The sequence below is a fragment of the Castanea sativa genome, chromosome 5 (genome assembly GCF_040712315.1).
Source record: "Castanea sativa cultivar Marrone di Chiusa Pesio chromosome 5, ASM4071231v1".
NCBI classification, from domain to species: Eukaryota; Viridiplantae; Streptophyta; class Magnoliopsida; order Fagales; family Fagaceae; genus Castanea; species Castanea sativa.
Window position 1 is genome coordinate 25,616,701 of NC_134017.1, and position 13,185 is coordinate 25,629,885.

The 13,185-nt window shown below is 30.8% G+C and overlaps 2 protein-coding genes across 2 annotated transcripts; both read right to left on the reverse strand.

The window, feature by feature from the left end:
- Positions 1–1,639: 1,639 nt before the first annotated feature.
- Positions 1,640–5,726, reverse strand: LOC142636510 (glyoxylase I 4-like). Its single transcript, XM_075810761.1, has 3 exons — positions 5,414–5,726; positions 5,095–5,200; positions 1,640–2,100 (listed from the first exon to the last, which is right to left on the reverse strand). The coding sequence occupies exons 1-3, from the start codon at positions 5,566–5,568 to the stop codon at positions 1,849–1,851; spliced, it is 513 nt and encodes a 170-aa protein (XP_075666876.1). The 5' UTR covers positions 5,569–5,726; the 3' UTR covers positions 1,640–1,848.
- Positions 5,727–11,816: 6,090 nt separating this feature from the next.
- On the reverse strand, positions 11,817–12,743 carry LOC142634981 (uncharacterized). The gene is made up of 3 exons (XM_075809207.1): positions 12,531–12,743; positions 12,312–12,370; positions 11,817–12,267 (listed from the first exon to the last, which is right to left on the reverse strand). Exons 1-3 carry the CDS (start codon positions 12,741–12,743, stop codon positions 11,817–11,819), a joined length of 723 nt encoding a protein of 240 aa, XP_075665322.1.
- Positions 12,744–13,185: the final 442 nt, after the last annotated feature.

Consider the following 13,185-nt stretch of genomic DNA (forward strand, 5'->3'; position numbering starts at 1 on the left):
TCGAGGTATGTTTGCCAAGAACACGCTTTAGATTTGTGTGTGTAGTGTGTACTCGTGAGTACCCATTAACCTTAAAATATTCAGTTAGAATTAAATAAAGATTTCTGCAATCATTCCGAGTGGCTTTGGTAAAAAAAGAAGAAGATATTATCCCAAAAAAAAAAAAAAAACTTGAAAAATCGCAGTGTCCTCTAGTGACCAAATAGTGATAAAGGGCCTCCTTTTTTTAATTCCACTAGAAGGAGAAATGGTTGGTTAATGGTTAGGTCATTCCATTATTTAAAGATGAAAAGCTCTAAGACTATCATAAATAAACCCCCCATTAATTCTAAGTGGTTATAAACTTTATGCAACTAGTTTTAGTGTTTTACTATTCTGAAAAGTCTGGGGACAATTATATGTTTTCCCCTTGTCTTTTGCATGTAGGTCCCCATAAAAAAGGCAAGCGAGTGACGATTATGAAAACGAGCTTGTAAATAGTGTTGCATGTCTAAATTGTCCAATCATTTTTCGTTGCTGTTTTGGAAAAATTAGTGCTCACCTTGTAGTAAAACAGAATGTCACTTTCAAACGTTAGCATCTAAATTTTCATAGCACTGGTGGGTGGGACGACTAACGTGTAGCTCGTTCTGAAATATGAACCGAACAAAAACATCAGCTTTGAATTAGAATACTTCTTTTTTATAGATCACGTCCACGATAGGTCACTTTTTTATATATTTTATTTTATATATATATATATATGTTTTTTGTATTTTGTTTTGTTTTTTTAATGCAATACTAGAGGTCTCTTTCCTCAAAAGAAATAAGCCTAAATCAGATTTCCACACACGTTTCTTTCATCTCTAACACGGTTATGAAAAAGATTTCTTTCCAAACTAAAACTCCTCTCATATCTTTTTATTGAATCTAAATTTTTGAAAATTTAATCATTGAAATACATACTCTTATCTTCTATACTTGCAAAATTTTAAGAATATTAAAAATAAATAGATATATCATTAATAACATATTTAAAAATTTCAAGTTTTTGTGATAAAATAAAATGTATAAAAAATAAGTTTATTGATCAAATAGCATATAACATTTGATTTGAATGAAATTTGATAAATATGTTAAGAACAAAAAAAAAAAAAAATGCAATCTAACTGTTGTTCTTTTTAGAATTCACATTTAATAAAAAAAACATATATAGAAAGAATTAAAAGAGTTTCCTTTCAAATTAGTTTGAAGATAAACATTCTCCAATATTCAGGTGATAGATTTATTAGTTTGGGATATAACGTAAACTCAAAAATTCTAGGTTCAACCCACCACACTATCAATCTATAGGATTTCTAAAATATCATTGATTGGTAGCTCAAAAGCCTAACCAAAATTGGGACAGCTTCTCTTTATATATAAAAAAGAAAAAAGAAAAAAGAAAAACCTTCTTTCATCCCTATAAAATAAAAATAAAAACAGCAACTTCCTTAGTACAAACAAAAAGTACATGAACCATTTTCCGTTTGTTTGTGAAGCATTACGGCCCGTACTATACTACTATAGAACTACGTCACTGACCCACTTAGATTAAGTTGAATTTATAAACTAAATTAGGTGTTTTCAACAACATGGCAATGAATCAGAAAACGATAGGTTTGAGATTTAAAAAGGCAAGAGAGATCAATAGATTCCAATTTTCAAAGTTTTTAAACAAACCCGAGTCCTCACTTTGTATGAGTTCTCACTGTCAAATCTTGTCTTATTACAAAACTTAAGCAAATAGAAAATGACACACAAATAAAAACAAGCAAGCAGTTCTCATGAATTTTATTGTCAACAACTCCACCTAACAAATCTTGTTTCTTATTGTTGAATCACTCGGATCTGCTGCTGATGCTGCACCATCTGAAGGTTTACGCGCGAGCAAGATCGAGCCATCTCGCCCGCTAATGGAATCACAGGGAGGTTGTCACAATCACATATCTCCACCATGAAGCCATCAGGGTCATGGAAGAAGAGTTGATCAACATGAATCCCACCTTCCTCCACCATTGATCGCACGTAAGAAATTTCCATATCCTTCAGCTTCTTCTCAACTGCACCCATGCTCTCACACTGCCCATCATGCAGAATTTTGTAACTTTTATCATCAAAATTGTTATAAATTATATTACAATTTCATTGCAAGTAACATGATCATTAGATTTTTCTAATTAAATTAGGAGAAATATTATGCTTACCATATTTTCACAACCAATTTTAAGTACTTGTAAACAAAATTGTAGTTTTAATGATAAGTTTAAATTAGAACTAATAATAATTTACTACCTAGAAATTTTTATAAGAGTATTGTGAAAATGCAGTATTCGTAACTCTTTATCATAAATTAATTCAAAATACGACGATACTCAATCAATCGATATTGACAATATATTATATAAAATAGTTACATCACTTTTTATTTACGAAAGTATTATGAAAATATAACGTACGTAACTCTCTATTCTATTCTAAATTAATCTAGGAATCAACCATTAGTGACAATTATTGTATAAATAGTTACATCAATTCACATCACATCAATAATCATTTAAAAATAAATAAATCGCCTTATATTAATAACATTTGTTGTATTTGTAGAATAATTAATGTACGCCACTATAAAAGATTTGTACAGATAAACATATAAATAGTCACGTCACATCACATATCAGTATATCACATTAAAATAAATTAATAGTTTTATACAAAATCCTTAAAGATTTGAATGTAATACTTAATCTTTTCACTTACCAAAAAAAAATAATACTTAATCTTTTCTATATTATTAGTTTACGTATAAAAAAAAAAAAAATTATATCTTATAGAGATGCTGAGTGTAATTAATACTTGAAACCAAGGAAGTCAATATCGTACCGGAGGTTGTACCAGTTTGGCCACTGATATGATATATTTTGGATACCGGTCAATACCGGTGTACCGTTTCAGGTTTACAGCTATTATATATATATATATATATATATATATATATATATATATATATATACACATATATATACACACACCAAAATCTCTAGAACTATGTTTATAAGCATATAATATTTCACTTATATTATAGTAAATATAAAAGTTTATCATAAAACATTATCTCAATTCAGAACAAATTATTCATAGTTTTAGACTTTAGTATCAATTAAAAGAAAAAAAAAACACAATCTAAAAAATAGAAAGCTTAATTGTTCATTGCATACTAAAAAAACAAATAATACTAATAAGTTAATGTAAATAAGTTACCATTATGCCCTTACGAAAATTCAAAAATTACAAAACTAAAATAAAATAAAAAACTTTTTTTTATACCGGCCGGTATTGCCCAAAATTGGCTGGTATGGCTGGTACGTGACCGGTATGGCCGGTATTTTTTCTAGTACAAAATAGAAGTGTACTGGTACCGGTGCACTGGCCAGTACGGTATGTACTGGCCGGTACCGGTACGGTATCGACCACCCTGCTTGAAACCTTGAATTTTTTTAGTGTAATGAAAAATCCACGAGGGGATTTTTGTATATAACATGTATCTATAGCATGTATGGAACATGTCTGTTTGAGAATTTTTTTTTTTCAGTAATTTATTTACATAAAGTAAAATAAATATTTAAAACTTAATTTATTTTTAAAAAGTTTAAACTTTTATATTATTTGAAATAAAGATAAGATAAAAAGTAATGTAACAATCACAAACAATGAATAATTAAAGTAAAAAACTAGCTTATGATCAATAGCTAAACCCGAACGCTAAGACTCAAATTTAGCTGCAACTTTCTTATATACTGCCAGTGCATTACCATTTCAACTAAACTAATCTTTACCAACCATTCTACTGTATTTCAATAATCATGCTCTTCCCAAATAACATCATATTGTTTTTTCCTTTGATTGTCTCCATAGGATAGGTCAAGGATCACGTGAAGGACCAAAACACCTTAGGTTTGGGCCAGGCCTAAGATCTGTATCCTGTATCATAGGAATATATAACTCGGGCTCTGTTTTGAGGTAAAAAGAAAATCTTTATTCGTTTTTTCTTTCTTATATATAATACTTCCCCAATTCATGTGGTCTAAAATGAAATCTCACAACCACTAGTCTTAGAACTCCAATGATAGGTTAATATTTTAAGGGCTCCAACTATCAGCAATTTGACCATAGGTTGGTTGGTTTGTAACAGAGATTCAGAATGTAAGAAAATACAAAGCAATAAATATTAAAATACACCTCAAAGAGATTACAAAAAAAAAAAAAATTGCAGAACGAAATTTAATCCAATTCACCCTCAAAATTAATTTTTAAAGCTAAAAAAAACTTACCTAAAATTTCCCCAAAAGCTGGGCGAGGGTCATCCTTTTCTCTCTGCATTCATCCAAAAGAAAATAATGCCTGAATTGTTTTTTTTTTTTTTTTGTGGTATTTTTTGTATCACTTCTTTGTTTAGTTTTTTTCCCTTTAATTATGCAATTGTATTATTGCATGAACCAATGAACCATTTAAATAATCAGAGCAGAAACTTCATAGCCAAAAAAAAAAAAAAAACCATTATTAAAATAAAATCAAAGTTATCCGTTCAATTTCAGTCCCCATTTTGGTTTATATATATTAAAATAGAATATTTCCGTTCTGATTCTGAGTTACAGCTATATATATATATATATATATCAATTGAAAAGTGTTAAAAAAACAAATAATATATTCTTAATATCATTGATACATAGTTACATACTAGTAACGAGGAGATTTATAATAGAAACAAATTGCAAATAAAAAACTAAAAGAATTATTATAAATAAATTAAATTAATAGCTCAAATGACTCAACTTTCTCAGTATAATAATATCAAATCAAACCAACAAACTCAAAACGCTGTTAATTTTCTAAGAAGGAAATTAAAAAGGAAAAAAAAAAGTAAAATATATTTTACTCATGGCCCTGTTAGCAGAATGATCAATGGATCACAAAATTTAGCAAAACCAAAACGCTGCCATAGAATTTGTTAAGAACTACAAATTAAACCGTATACCACACACACACACACACAGTACGTAGATCCAAAATTACCTGGAAAGAGATATGATTATCCTTTGGATTAATTTCAGTCTTCTTGGGCATGCTCTCCGGGTCCTCTGATTGCAATAAATGGATTCCCATCCCGTACCCAAACAGCCTACATATATAGAACAAACATACACAGATTATCAAAACCCAATAAAGAAAATTATCAAGAAACTTTAATGAATCCAAGAATGAAAAGGGACAGTGATATAAATAGATTCCCATTAATTTTTTTCATCTAAATTAAACTCTTTTCATTTTTTATTTTATTTTTTATGTGAACTCTTTTCATTTTGATTTCTTGTGCGTGAAATGAATTAATTACCATGCACCGTCAAAATCAAAAGAGCCAGGCCTCCTGATAGGGACAAACCCAAGAACATTCTGATAGAAATCTATGGACTCCTCAACTGATCTACAAACAAGTGAGATGTGGTTCAAAGACTTGATAAGCAATGGGTTTCCCGTGCTTTCTTTCATTTTTCCAAGAACAAATTCCAAACCCCAAAACCCAAAAAACAAACAGTAACCTGGTCCTAATAGAAGTGCTACTTCTTGAGAAGAGTTCGTAAAAGGTGGAACTCCTTGTGTTTGTTTGGGACCGATCGAAAATTCAGGTCTGCAAAGAAAGAAAGGGGGTTGGTGGCTCTATATAGAGGCCAAGACACTTCTTCATGTAAGCCACGTGTCCCTTTCATGTGACGTGTCAGTAGTGGATGAGTCTGACACGTTGCTGACTCGGATCGCAAACCCTACCCACTTTCTTATTTTTTTTCACCCTTGAGGACCGGGAACACGTAAGCTACCATTTATTTTTGTTATATTCTGTTTTTAGTGAAATGGTAAGTGTAAGTATTGGCCGTTGAGCCTCCACTTTTATGACGATTGCTCTTAACTATTTGTATTTTTATATTGTCTTGATTGTCCTTTCTATGTTTTTTAAAAAAAAAAAAAAAAATTTATAAAATGGCTATTTGAAATATAATAAATTCTAGTGAAGAAGAGAATAGAAAAAACATATAAACACGGGAGTAAGAAAACATAAAATAGATAGACTATTACTAAAAAAGAAATGATATATCCACAACATTTTTATAACAAATTATAAGTGGCAAATTGTTACTAGTTGTTATTGTTGGGGCAAAAAAAGTAATCTTAATGTTAGGTTCAAATTTGAACCAATAATAACTAATCATCTATGATTTGTTATGAAAATGTTGTAAAAATATTGTGGACGTAGCACCTCTCGAAGAGAAGACATTTATTCATGTTTTGTTTTGACAATTTGGTTGCAATTTAAAAAAAATAATAATAAAGATAGAGAGGTGCTACGTCCACAACATTTTTACAACAAATCATAGGTGGTTAGTTGTTATTGGTTCAAATTTAAACCTAACACTAAGATTACTTTTTTGCCCCAACAATAACAACCAGTAACATCCTGCCACTTAGGATTTGTTGTAAAAATGTTGTAAAAATATTATGGACATATCATTTCTCATAAAGATATGTAGTAGTACCTAAATTTATGGATGATAAGTTATAGTAACAGTTTTATAGTATGAGTTTTTTTTTTTTTTTTAATTCAAAATAAATACGAAGAGATATATTAAAAAAACAAACAAACAAACAAGAAAAAAAAAAGTGAATTAGGAGTAAGGAAATTGCAAATTCAAAAAGATTAAAAAAAATATATATAGTTGAATGAGTCTGGATACAAAGGAAAAAAAAAACATAGGCTTAAAATTCTAAGTGAATGAAGGAGTATGGGGCGTCGAAGCAATTCAAGTCTTGAATACATGATAGTCCTATTTTGTAGACATGTGAATTAGAAATGTAATTTTGCTAAGTTGTCCCCAAGTTTTAGCACTCCTTAAAATTAGGATGTAAGGATATTCTTAAACCACAAACTTATCCATCCCAAATAAGAAAGTTCATCCGAAATAGAGAAAGCCTTTTAAATAATAGTAGTATAGATAATAAAACAATAATTGATTCTTACTCAACAAATAAAAATTTAATCAGTTGAGCTAATTTGAACTACCATTAAGACTTGTCACTTTGTTGTGCATGGATTTGTGCAAACTTTTGTTTATTTTTTAATTTGGAAACTCATGAAGTCATGATGATGTACAAATGCGCGCAATAGTGCAGTGTGAGATTGCATTCTACTTTCTAGAGCCTTCATTCGAGAGACATGTATATAAAAAATTTGACAAGAACAATTTAAAATATAACGAAACTTACTCAAGTAGTAATGAATAATGACTAACTGGGACCTGGTTGTTTGAAAAAATAAGGGTATGTTTGTTACGTGTGTTTAAAACAACAGTTTTTAGTTTTTTTTTTTTTTGGAAATACATGTGTTTAAGCTACCATTTATTTTTGTTATATTTTGTTTGTAGTGAAATGATAAGTGTAAGTATTGGCAGTTGAGGCTTTATTATATGACGATTGCTCTTTATTATTACTAGCATTTGAATAATTATTTGTATTTCTATATTGCATCGATTGTCCTTTCTATGTATTTTTTATATAAAAAATGATTATTTGAAATATAAATAAATTCTAGTGGAGAAGAGAATAAAAAAGACATACAAACATGTGAGTAAGAAAACATAAAAAAGATTGAGTATTACGAATATTACCTCAACTTATATTTCAGAGAGAAAGAGGGAGAGGGGAAGAGAAGACATTATTTATGTTTTTTTTTGACAATTTGGTTGCAATTCAAAAAAAAATAAAGATATGTAGTAGTGCTTAAATTTATGGATGAGAAGTTATAGTAATAGTTTTATAGTATGAGTTTTTTTTTTTTTTTTTAAATTTTATTCAAAATAAAGAAGAAGAGAGATATGAAAAAAAAAAAATAAAAAAACGAAAAATTTGAGATTAGGAGTAAGGAAACTGCAAATTCAAAAAAAAAAAAAATTACTTAAATGAGTCTGAATAAAGGGGAAAAAAAAAAACATGGGCTTAGAATTCTGAGTGAATGAAGGAGTATGGGGGAGTTGGGGCAATTCAGTGTTTGAATACATAATAGTCCTATTTTGTATACACGTAAAGTTAGAAATGTATTTTTGCTGAGTTGTCCCTAAGTTTTATGACTCCTTAAACTTAGGATGTAAGGATATTTTTAAACCACAAAATTATCCATCTAAAATAGGAAAAGTCCATCCCAAATAGGGAAAGTCTTTTAAATAATAGTAGTATAGATGATAAGACAATAATTAATTCTTACTCGACAATAAAAAATTTAATAAGTTGAGCTATTTCGAACTATCATCAAGACTTGTCACTTTGTTGTGCATGGATTTGTGCAAATTTTGTTTATTTTTTAATTTGGAAACTCACGAAGTCATGATTATGTACAAATGCAATAGAGTGCTTTCTACTTTCTAGAGCCTTCATTCGAGAGACATGTAGCATGTATGTAAAAAAATGACTTGGTTTAGGTCCATTGCATCAGTGCACTAGACCTGGTCAGATAGGGACACATGTCTAAAAGTGGATACATGTCATCATCTTAACGAGTCTAGTATTACAGGACACTGGACCTAAGCTTGACCCTATAAAATATTGGACAAGAACAATTTAAAATATACCAAAACTTACTCCAGTAGTAATGAATAATGATTAACTGGGACTGGTTGTTTTAAAATTAATAAAATAAAATAAAATAAAACAACAATCTGGGACCTAGTTGCCATTAGATTATGTCCATCTTTCTTTTCTTTACCCCAGTGTGCCGCTACCCAAGTTACCATTATATTATTCACACCTTCCCAAATAACAATAAATTAATAAATAAAGCTATTCTATTGAAATTTTTTTCAATAATATGAGAGTAATACTTAGGGGGGATAAGCTAGAATTTTTAATTTGTAGGTCGAATTATATATTCATACATTACTTATAACTTGGGGAACCAAATTATGCATACCTAAAATTATCAAATTTCATGGATTCCCTCACACTTTGGCCTTTGTAAGATTAATTTTGTCAGAGTAGTCTTTTTTGAAACCACTGCTTATGGTATTGGAGTAGTTGTTTAAGGGAAAAATAGTGTATGTGTCGGGCGCATAAGACTATTGTCTCACTGACAAATGTGTCCCACAAGTGTGGAATTCTGCTGTCAGTGAGACAATGGTCTCATGCGCCTGGCAGATGAGATACCATCTCTTATTTGAGATGTAGATGGTTAGATTATCACATCTCTTATAGTGAGAAGCTTGTTGGTTGCTTTTCTCTAGAAGAAATCGAAGCATTGGTGGCTCAACACGTTGTGGTCTTCGCTCAAGCACTTGGTATTCATAGTGTGAATTTTGAAGGCAATTCCTAGCAGCTCATTCAAACTCTACATTCTCAAAGTTCTAGCTCTATCCTCATATGTCATTTATGGTCTGTTTGGATTGAAGGGAAGAGAGGGAGAGTACAGTAGAGTAGATATGAATTGGTCCAAAATGAGCCTATTTTCAGCCAACTATTTTCCACACCCCTCTACTCTCCCTCCCTCCCTCCCCTCTCATTCCAAATAGGCCATTATAGAATGTTTTTAGTTTTCTTTTTGTTCCATAGAGTGTGTAATCAAGTAGCTCATGCTCTTGTTCAAGTTTCTCACTTTGTTGACAATTTGGCAGTGTGGATGGAAGAGCTTCCAAGGAATCCAAGCTCTATCTCTCCTATTGCTTTGTATGATCTTATTTCTATTCAATGAAATTTTCAGCCTTCCACTCACCAAAAAAATAAAAAATAAAAAATAACTTTAACATCATATACTATATAATAAAAGTTAAACTTCGAAATTGTCATTGCATTAAATTGCTACACCGAACAAACAACTTATTTATTATCAACTGCTACTTTATCTTATTAATAAAAAACCTGCTACTTTATCACTTCTTCATTAATAAAACGATAACTATCTTCCTATAAAACAAAAAAAAAAAAAAACAAAATGATAACTATCTAATTTTGATTTTTTTTTCTTTGAGAAACAATTTTCTAATCTTTATTCATGTGGAATCTAAAAAAAAAAAAATTTAAAGCTTTATTCACGTGAGTGTGTAAGTTCAACCAAAAATTTAGATAAGTTTTTTTTTTTTTTTGAAAGTTAGAAAAAGTTCAGTAAGTTTCCCACATCATTTAAAACCTTATTGCATTAATCCTATGGTATTTTTTTTTTTTGGTACATTATATAATTGGTCCCTATCCTTTACATCATATTTCAATTTAATCTTTAACCTTCCAATTGTGTCAATTTAGTCCCTAACTTTTAAGTACCGTGTCAATTTGATCACTGTCGTTATGTCATGGATGGAAATATCTCACATGTCTAACGGACTAATAATTGAATTTTTTTTATGCCACTTCAACTACCAGCAGTATAAACACTTCATACTAATTTTTTTTTTTTTTTAAAGAAAAAAAAATAAAAAGAAGAACAAACTTCTGTTCTCATGTGGAGTTAGATTGGAGGAAAATTAAATCCTTAACTCCATTTCATAATTTTTCAATTTTGACATCTTTTTTCAAGATTTCTACTGGGATTAAGGCAAGGCTTTAGCTTCAACACTACATCAACAACAATGTCAAAAACAAGAAAAAATCCACTGGTTTCAATGAAATTGTTGTCAAATACACCAGCGACACAACAAACACCGAATTAGAAGAAAAATAACAAATATAAGAAGCCGTTGGTTTTGATTGCATGGGTGTAGGCAGAACAATAATAAAGCCGTCACTATCTTCTATGAAAATTCTAAAGAAGGACTAGCAGAATTAGTGTGGGAATGGGCAGTGCTAGTTTGGCCATTCTTCTTATGGGTTACAACTTACAAGCTTACAGAGCTATGTGGCCATGAAAGAAGTGAGAGTGAGATCTAGTTTTCCCAATCTATCTAACGTAAGAACAAAAGTTTTTTCTTGATCTCTCTCTCCATTTTCTTTTTTCTTTTATTTTATTATGATATAACTGTATAATTGCCAGTTGATGTGGCATGAAAAATATTTATTTATTAGTCCGTTAAACACTTTAGGTATTTCCATCTAAGACACACCGACAATGACTAAATTGACATGAAATCAAAAGGTTAAGGACTAAATTGACACAATTGAAAAGCTAAGGACCAAATTAACACATAATGTAAAGGATAGGAATCAATTATGTAATTTACCATTTTTTTTCTAAAATTGTTCTTATCAACTCTGTTTTTTTTTTTAATAAAATTTTATTTTTTGCGTTTAAGAATTATTAATAGTTTACATTTTTTTTGGGATAGAACTAATCAATAGAAATACTGCCTTTTGGTTCTTGCCACTTCACTTATACATGCCCATATATATTTTTTGATGAACACTTATACATGCCTATATATGGTAACATAACGGATTGGTGCATTCTTTGCATTTTACACTGTTTTGAACTTATGAAATTTTACCACTGCACACATTTGGTGCGATAGTCACTACACAAGTATAAGTATTTGTGGGGTGTGGGGGGCAAGGGTTGGGGTTTAAGTCTCCAGAAGGGAGTTTCACACACATATACACTTAGTTTAAGTTAGAGTAGAAATTCTATCTTATATATAAAATAAAAAAAAACCTCATGAAACTTTTTTTTTTTTTTTGAGAAACCTCTTATGATACTTTTTTTTTTTTTTTTTTGAGAATCCAAATCCGAAGGTCGACTTTATTGAAAAGTAAAAAGTCACAAGATACAAAGGGAGTTATATCATCAAGAACGGACTCGATCCAAACTTGTAGCTCATTACCGGATTTATCTTGGCAAGATAATGGGCAACTAAATTGCCTAATCTTTTTACATGAGAGAAATTGCAGAAACGAAAAGCACTAGCTAGAACAAGAGAATCCTGAATAACATGGTCAAACTCTGGATGGTTGGTACCTCCATTCTTAAGAGCATTTGTGATCATCTCGGCATCCCCCTCAAAAGTAGCTTCAAAAATACTCATCTCCTTAGCAAACAAGATCGCTCTTCTACAAGCTAAAGCTTCCACTGTGGCTGCAAAATTTGGGATAGGAATTCGTTCAGCCAAAGCACCAATTACCAGTCCCTCAGAGTCACGGATAACCACTCCCAAACCAGCAGCTCCCAATTCCTTGAAGACGGCTCCATCAAAATTCACCTTATAAGACAAAGGAATCGGAGGAAGCCACCTGGTATTACTCCCAATTGATGAAGAATGGGGTTGTCAAAGTACCTGAGCCGAGTAGAAATCATGGAGGAAGAGCATAGCCTTGGTTCAAAGGGCTTGGAGATCTAGGAAGCAACCACCCACTCAGTCAGAGTTTCTTTTTTCCCAAATCATCCAGAAAATCACTGCTAGCATATTGATATCAATCCTGTCCTTCATCATAACAAGCATTTCCATTGAATTATCAAATTTGGAAAACTTGTATTTTAGAAATTTTTTACTGACCTCATCTGCTTCCCAAATAACCATTAGAACAGGGCAGATCCACAATGCATGAATAGTATATTCACAAGCCGAGTTACACCTAGGACATGATACTGATGATACCACATTTCGTCTCCACAGGTTCAACAAAGTTGGAATAGCTTCATTTGTTGCCCTCCGTAACATGTGTTTGACCTTGGGAGCGACCCGCAGACTCCAAGTTCCGTTCCACATCCTTTTACTTCTCCCTAAATTAGAACAGTTAGGGAGGGAGCTTCTCTCAGACTTGGCCAGCACTTGATATGCACTACAGGTGGAATAAATTCCCTTACTAGAGGGGAACCAAACTTGTTTATCTAGGATGTTATTAATACTCAGTGGCAATCACTGGCGGAGCCAGAGGGGGCACCTGCCCCTGACTCCTAAATTTTTTTTTGTTGTATTAGTAGTCACATGGAGGAAAAAAAAACCTTCTACTTGTTGAAAGTGACCAAATCATTGTTTTTGTCTTGTCTACGTGTAACTTGCTTCTATTTTACTATTTACTTTTATATTATTATTTATATAATTTTTACCATTTATGATACTTTTCATAGTATTTTATCTTTGAATGATACTAGAGATATTACAAATTTTACTACTTATGTCTTACAAATTAGCATGTCACCAATCACAA

Excerpts from the sequence above, each read along its gene's own strand:
- LOC142636510 (XM_075810761.1), bottom strand. The coding sequence starts at position 5,568 with ATGAAAGAAAGCACGGGAAACCCATTGCTTATCAAGTCTTTGAACCAC. Across the intron at positions 5,201-5,413 it reads TTTGATTTTGACGGTGCATG|GCTGTTTGGGTACGGGATGG; the intron begins GTAATTAATTCA and ends CTATATATGTAG. Across the intron at positions 2,101-5,094 it reads ATAATCATATCTCTTTCCAG|TGTGAGAGCATGGGTGCAGT; the intron begins GTAATTTTGGAT and ends CATGATGGGCAG.
- LOC142634981 (XM_075809207.1), bottom strand. The coding sequence starts at position 12,743 with ATGTGGAACGGAACTTGGAGTCTGCGGGTCGCTCCCAAGGTCAAACAC. Across the intron at positions 12,371-12,530 it reads TTATTTGGGAAGCAGATGAG|ATCTCCAAGCCCTTTGAACC; the intron begins GTCAGTAAAAAA and ends GTTGCTTCCTAG. Across the intron at positions 12,268-12,311 it reads ATGATTTCTACTCGGCTCAG|GTGGCTTCCTCCGATTCCTT; the intron begins GTACTTTGACAA and ends GAGTAATACCAG.